The sequence below is a fragment of the Calidris pugnax genome, unplaced genomic scaffold, assembly GCF_001431845.1.
Source record: "Calidris pugnax isolate Ruff unplaced genomic scaffold, ASM143184v1 scaffold156, whole genome shotgun sequence".
Classification (NCBI taxonomy): Eukaryota; Metazoa; Chordata; class Aves; order Charadriiformes; family Scolopacidae; genus Calidris; species Calidris pugnax.
The window spans coordinates 2,892,794-2,900,548 of NW_015090889.1; the positions used below are offsets into that span (position 1 = coordinate 2,892,794).

At 36.9% G+C, this 7,755-nt stretch overlaps 1 protein-coding gene across 2 annotated transcripts in view; it reads right to left on the bottom strand.

Annotated features, from left to right (window-relative positions):
* Positions 1 to 6,843, bottom strand: part of SYK (spleen tyrosine kinase) — a 34,600-nt gene extending 27,757 nt beyond the window's left edge. For both annotated transcript variants that reach the window (XM_014947567.1, XM_014947566.1), the window contains exons 1-3: positions 6,787 to 6,843; positions 4,189 to 4,643; positions 2,587 to 2,747 (exon numbers count right to left, since the gene is read on the bottom strand). In XM_014947567.1, coding sequence (XP_014803053.1) covers positions 2,587 to 2,747; positions 4,189 to 4,602 — 575 coding nt within the window. In that variant the 5' untranslated portion in view covers positions 4,603 to 4,643; positions 6,787 to 6,843. The remainder of the gene's footprint in view (positions 1 to 2,586; positions 2,748 to 4,188; positions 4,644 to 6,786) is intronic.
* Positions 6,844 to 7,755: the final 912 nt, after the last annotated feature.

Genomic DNA, 7,755 nt, shown 5'->3' on the forward strand with positions numbered 1-7,755 from the left:
AATACTGATAGATTTATTTAAAGAATACTCTACAAGGTCAAACATAGATTGCATGAAAATTAAAATCAATAGCTAAACACAAGGTCAGGTAAAACACCCAGCTCAGTGTGCACTCCAGATGTTGTAAATTCCTAGAGGAAGACAGTGAGATTAATATAAATATATACTGCTACATCTATCGGAAACACCAACTTTTGGGTCTCTTATGATGTTACTAGTGTTAACTATTGTGATATATGAGAGAAAGTTTAGTCTCTACATATAATGCGATGCCATGATAAGTAGTGCTGTGAGTCATTCTAATAGTCCTTTTTAGTATATCTTGTTGCTTATTCAAGACATTCTTATGATACTAAAATTACTCTTTACTTTCTCTTTACACAACTGTTCACATTTTATGTGAACTAATATGGCTATGAATCTATATAAATCTTTTATAGACACTAAACTGTCAATTATGCAATGCCTTCACTCACAATTTCTTTGATGTTGCATTTTTAAGTTTAACAGCATTTCTGACTATTGTTTATCTCCCTTCAGCTTCAGAATTTCTGATTCTGAGCACACATGCAAGATCACAGGTTCATACAACTAAAGTGGTCACTAGTGGTTACAAACCAAGATGTGCTCTTGAGCTACCACACACGTACCAGAGTTGTTTCTTATGTCAAACTGCAGAGAAAACTAACATTTCTTATACTGCTGGTCTGTCACTGTTAGGAAAATTTTAATTTATTTGTCAACTGGTCCACGCATGCAGGCACTCACATAGCTAATATTAACAAAATTATCAATAATATTATGATGTGTCATCATTATAAATATTATTAAAATATCAATAAAACTATTAATAATATTAATAGCATTATCTATGACCACCTAGACAATATTGATCATCATATTCTACAATTAGGCCCCCTAACAGGCAAAGTTGAATGAAAAACCAGAAGTCTGGTAAGAACCAGCATCCTAACACAGCATGAAAAGTAGTGTTAATGAAGCTAAAAGGGGCCAGAGACTTAAATAAAGCTCTTTATTTTCAGTTGCTCTTCAGTTCATTTTAGATGTATCATATTTTCCTTCTATTCCACTGCTACAGTGTTTTCTCCAAATTTTGTGGCTAAAGTGGCAATCTTTCACGAGTGTTCTTCATGGAAAATGTGGGCACTGCTTCCTATTTCACATCATTTCATGATATTGTTTCTATAGTTGGCTTTGAAAACAAACTCTATAGCACACACATACGTACTTATTTCACTGACTTTTGAGTCATGACAAAAAATTTAAAAAGACATTTGAAAACTCCCTAGTAAAACACCCACAGTTAGCTCAGAACTTTTGCAGTAGCTTAGATGAGTCATGCTGCAATTCCTAACTCAACAAGCAAAGTTCTCTTAGACATTGAACGTTTCCAAGTTTTCCCTTTCAATCAGCTATCAGTGTCTCAACCAATGTGAGAAAACCAGTCCCTACATTCACAAGCGCAAATTCACAGCCCACAGACCTACAGAAGATTCTGGTATGCGCTGCTGTTGGGTAAGGAAAAAGCATGTGATGCCCGTGCCTGGAATGTAAAACAGTGCATCACTCTAGCACTCAACAGTTTTGCTGCTACTCTTTCAGTTAGCTACCAAATAGGAGTGGTTTATTTCTCAACACCTGCTGAGCAAGGCCATGTTAGGCAAACCCCTGCAGAAACCAGAAAAATCTTTCTCAATTAGAGTTCTTTTGTTATTTACTATAGCCCTCTATCTAGGTCTATGGATCTGAGAGCTAGAAGAGCTCTAGAGGGAAAAATAACCGATTTCTGATACACATGAACAACGCATTATTTCTCTTGCTGCTCTGGCTGCTGAATTATGGGGCAGATGAAGATCTCGCCCTGTCTCTTAACTGTGAGCAGAAATGTAAATGGCAGCTAAGTGGCTACTGAGCTTTAAACCTGCCAGATAGGCATACGTGCAAGAAAAATTATAATGCATCAGAAAGGAACCTACAGGTGCAGAAGTAAACAGTGTTGTCCTGAATAAGAGGGATGCAAGCTCAACATACTATTTTAATTTTAATTTAATTTTAATTGAGAATAAATTAAATTACTTCTCCCAAAGTGGAGTCTATTTTGCCCATGAGAGGGCATGTGATCTCCCTGTCTTCATCTTGACCCACAAGCTTTTCTATCCTGTTTTCTCCCCCTCTGTTGAGGAGGATGAATGTAATAGCAGCTTGGTGGACCAAGGTTAACGTACTACAGTCACTTCGTACTACTGATCAGTTACAAAACAAAGTTCAATGAATTTTTCTTGATACTGAGTTTCTCTGATGCTTCCTTTAGTATTAAACCTAGCACTTGATTAAAAAATATTGACCCACACATTTGCTGCAGTTTCTCATCTTTAGCTAAGTCAAAATCTAACCTTGGAGACACCTGCTTAGTACAAGAATGATTATGTCACATACATCAAGCTGGACTAAGCTCTCTCACTGTGAATGAGCCACCTTTTTGGACATACTCTCATTTGAGATTCATTCAAGGGAACTGTGTAGTAACACTGATGGCAAACAACATACCACAGAAAAAGCACTCACAGAAATTTTCCATTATTTCTTGACCCAAGGAGGATACGGTGTTCTGACTCTTCCCGAGAGATCCTCCCATGGAACCACGGCATCTTCTCATGCGCTGTAGTGGCAATCAACTTCTCCAGCTGAGGCTTTTGACTAATGATAGCTTGTTCAAGAGCATGCCCCTAGAGTGGTAAAAACACAGCACGATAGTCAAACTGACTTCTGCAATAAAAACATAAAAGGTAGGCTCACAGTATTGGGTAGCTTTTGGGGCATCCAAAATCTCCACATATTTGTTGTATGCGAAGAAAAAATCTGGTTGCTACACAGACATTAAACCAGAAACTAACATATGGTAATCTAAACATCAAAAGCTGGGATTCTTCCTCTACCTCTGAAAAACATAAGGAAAAATAACCAGTAAATTAAGCCCTTAATATACCAGTATTTCAACTGAAAATTCCATCATATTTACATGTTAATGAGACATAGCTAAATATACTTATTGTCGCCCTGAGATGTCATAACATACCTCCATATTACATATCCTATCATAGTTTAATGAAATAAACTGAACACACTTAGCATTGTTGCAGCACGTCTATGTTGAAGACATCAATGCAAATTTTCCCCAAACAGGACAGTCCCAATTTTAGAGTGAACTATGTTAATATTTTAGGTATAACCTAGACACCTCTACACCCATCTACAATCTATCACTTCTAAATTTGGCCAAGAATCTGAGAGCAATACCCCTAAGTTTAATCAGTTTTCAACTTCAGTTCATCAACTTCCTTCTAGATTGGGTTCAGACTCATCAGAAAAAACTGCAAGTCTCAGCATTTGTAGTAAATATAGTATAAGTTTCAGGCTCTCCCAGTTTGGGCATTGCTCCACATATTTTACAGAGCAGAACACAGAAAGCCAAAAGAGATTAGTACCAAAAGAGATTAGTACCAAACTTAGTTTAACTCCATGAGTTCATAATGGTAACTAATGGCATCCCAAGGTAAAATAATATTCCTGTTACAGCCTCCAACATTAGTTTTCCCATGTTAAGATTGGCTTCTTCACAGTCATTTGAAGGCAAAATTCAGCCTGTCTTCTTCAGCATGGAACATTCCTGCTTGACACGTGCAGTACTGGAGATGTATAGACAGTGCTGTGCAGTTAAGAGTCCAAGTTCTGTTTTGGACATAGTATAAAAAAACATTATAGAAACAATGCCAGGTAAGAGGAGAGGATGTAAAACAAGTCACCACATCACTATGACTCCCTGCACTTCAATCCATAAAAATTCAGAATCAAAAGCAATCAAACAAACCATGTCTGTATCTTGCTACTAATTATCGGTGCTTGTGGAAATCTGATGACACAGGTTAATGCAGGGGTACATAAGGCTATGCTAGCCCAAATAAGTCTTGAGTTTTGTAAAATTTCAGGAAAACCACACTTATGGCCAAGTGACTGCATACAGGTGGGAAAAACCCCCACTATTCAAAACTCAAACAGCTCTGATTCCATTATAAAAAGATACTACCTAGCAGCAGCAACAGCTGGAAAGAAACACTGCAATCTCTTTTTCTCAAAGACCACTTTATGGCAACATCAGCCTGGATGTACCTGCAAATTCCAGGTTTGTTTGACATACTCTCTGATGAGATTCTCTTTTAAATCTTCAAAGGGTCCTGTTTTGGGTTCAACGCCTGGTGGTCGGTTGAAAGGTTTTCTCAGTAGACAGATAAGGCCATCTTCTTCCTCTGAGTGATAGCTAATGAGTTCAGCAGGACTGGCATGTGACTTGCCTCCTGCAATAGCATATGAGCCACTCAGCTCCCTCTCAATTGTATAATGATGAACCTTCCTTCCGTGAGCCAAGGACAAGGCAAAGCCCCCCAGGTAATTCCGGCTTTGGCGGAGCAAGTACAGTCCATCACTCACTCCTCCTTGAATCAGATACTCTTCGGCTTCTTCACGTGTAATATTGCCAAAGAAGTATGGCAAATGGTTAGCAGGGTTTGTTGCGTTGGAAGCCATGCTTTTTTGCTTTTCCAAGTGGCAAACTTAGTATTCTATATCTGAAAAACAAAGACAGAGACATGAGTATCACTTGAAAAAAACAGAATAAACCAGTAACATGGCAGTCCATGTAATATGTCAGTAATTCATTTAAAAAAAGATTTTGGCATGCAGATTACATTTTTGCTTTTTATCTTATTAGAAGTTGTCTTTCTAAATCCAAATAGAAAGTTTTTCCCTGCTATACATTAATACGAAAATCTCCTGTAACTGCACAAGTTTCCTTTAACTCTTTTCTTCTCTGTTCCTTTGCCTAGCCATATAGAAGTCCTGACATTTTCACTTGCCTGAATGCCTCTATCAATCCTTTTGTACTGGCCTGTAGGTATTTCCCAATAAAAGGAAATAACTAGGTAAGAAAGATTCAGGGAGAAGAGTTTTTCATTCCAGTTTTGCTTATAAGATTAGCTTATGCCAGTACATGGACTGAGTATGGACAAAAGTCCTATATTAAAATAGTTGATATTCCTCTCCACAGAGATTTAACAATGGGTTTTTAATGGAAAAAGAAAGAAAAATGGTAGTGTCTTTTTGAACATTTTTAATTTCAAACAGCTTATATTGAAGTAACATAAAGGCGCACTACCAACCCCGCCACAGAGGAGAATCAAGTTCAGCATGTCTGAAGAATAATAGTGAATTTAACATAAATGGCTTAAATTCCTTTATTCTTAATTTAACAATAAAAATAGTCTCATATACAGTTAATATATATCTTAAGAGATTATATTATTATATGTTATTATTTGATACATTTTTCAAAAAATATAACAGATCAGCAAGTCCACGAACATGAGCCAGCTCATACGCAGGTGTCTTAATCCTTCCACTCCCTACAGAAGTTAAACCAAAAGCCCACAGCATTCCAGGGAGAGCTAATATTTATGTATAAAACTAAACAGGCAACAACTATAGGTAAAACTTCAAGTTCTTTCTCAAGTTTTATCACTTCTTACAAAAAGGCAAGGCTACAGCCCTTAACATCAATTAAAAGTTTGTAATTAAATTATGAAAAATATTAAGGCAATATTTTGGGAGGAATACTAGAAGCTTCCACTGCCAATGCTCAATATTCATCTACTCTAGCTGGATAAGCGCTGCATGATTTCAGCTGACGATCGTTTTCACTCTGCTATCTGAAATTTTATCTGGAATGGGCCAGGTTACATTATCTGAATTTATGAAAACTTGCTTCTACAGAAATCTGCATTTCACAGATCAGTCACAACTCCCACATCTGATTTTATTTTCTCATAATCCTATGAGTTTATAGTCAACATGTTGGCTAAAGGCCAAGGGAAAAAGTATATTTTCTTCATTTTTTTAAAAGGATATTACTACACTACACCTAATGCCTTCCTGTGATGGATACATTTAAAAACTTTGTCCCTTTTTACGAGTTATAGTTCCTAAAACAGAAAGAAAAAAAAAGTCCACTGGTGGCAATTTATATGAAATGGCAGTGGCAGTGAGGAGGGACTAGCTCTTAATTCTTCAGAATGTAAAATGGAGAAGTTCAAAGCTCAAATAAACAAGAGGGCCTACTATAAAAAGTTTACAAAATATGGAGATTTCTCAATTATCACTGAAATTACAGCAGCAGGATCCTTATGATCTCTTCGATTTCACAAGCGATTTATTTAAAACTGTGTCAGACAACAAAAGCCTGATTTGCTTGTGCAAAACAGGTTAAAGCTGCTGGATTTCGGGCGAGGTTTCTCTACCATGTCTAATATATGAGGAATATTCAGTGTGTTAGGAAGTGTTTGGACTGATGGACATGTCCATGGACATGCAAGGAGCCGCATACAGACAGAAAACATTAGATAATAGTTAAAAACTTCTTATCTATTTTTGAAGAATTTCTGAATTTGAGATGCCTGTTCTTTTGGTTGGACTTTCAAAATCTTGCCTTCCTTTTGGGAGTTTAATATCCTTCCAGGATCAGTAATAGAGTAGATAAAAAATGTATTTTGATTCACATTTTTCTCCTACTCTAAATTCCTCCAAGGGACAAACAATGCTGAGCTTGTCAAGTCAGCACAGCTACAAATGTGAGGCTGTAAGATGGAGGTTAAGTCCCTAAAGGGCTGAATTTAAGGCTTTACCCTTGAGAGGGCTGAAGGAAGTACAGCTGGTTACCTGAGTGTAACAGTAGAAGACGGCCTAAAGTGCAACTCTCCCCACAGCCATTAAAATTTACTTTTAAGGAAGCTGCAAATGCAAGCAAATATCATGGTTATCTTACATGAAATTAAAAAAATATTATGCAAATACATAGGAAAATTAGGTACCCGCTTCCCCTCAGGTAGCTTCCTCATCAATGCTGCAAATAGAGGGAACTCCAGACATAATGCAAGAGTTTAGTATACCACACATTTTATGCATGTAGGAAAGTGGAAAATTCTTGCAAAACAGAGGAGCGAAACTCAGGAAAACTCACCTGGAAAGTGTTAGAAAGAATTTGAGCTGACCATACCGCTACCCTTACCTTGCTTCTCCTTCATCTGTCATATTTAGACAATGATAAAGGGAGAATAACTGTTTTATAAGGTTTGCATAGCAGTGAGCATAGTGTTACCAAGATACTGACTGTAACATAAAAAATTATAAATAGGAGTACGAATCTTTCTACAGAGACCAAAAAGGAATGTGTAAGGTGACCTCGGGACAGCTGCTTGATGAATTTACCCACTAACTACTTAATGAGTAAAAGGACTGAAGTGTGACAAAAGATCAAAAGCCACATAATGGTGAAACACTGCTCTGAACAAGCTCTTTATTTGAACAGTTATTTTTTTCCCTTCCTTTGTTTGTCAAAGTCGCGTTCTGTGAGGAATGCATGAAAGTAAAGGAGTAAAGTTTAGAGCTAGTGTCTTTTGCATGCAAAAGACATAAGAAAGGCTCACTGATGAAATGATGAAACTATGCTGACTGTAACAATTTGTTCTAGCACAGGATGGCATTTCAAGTAACCAACTTGTAACTTGAACAGAAGTTTTGGTTATACACAGAAAAATAATGCTTAAATAATGACAATATGCACCTTTTCTAAAGTTCTTGTTTAAATAAGGTTTTTGGAATCGAGATGTGTGCCCCTGTGAACAAGCA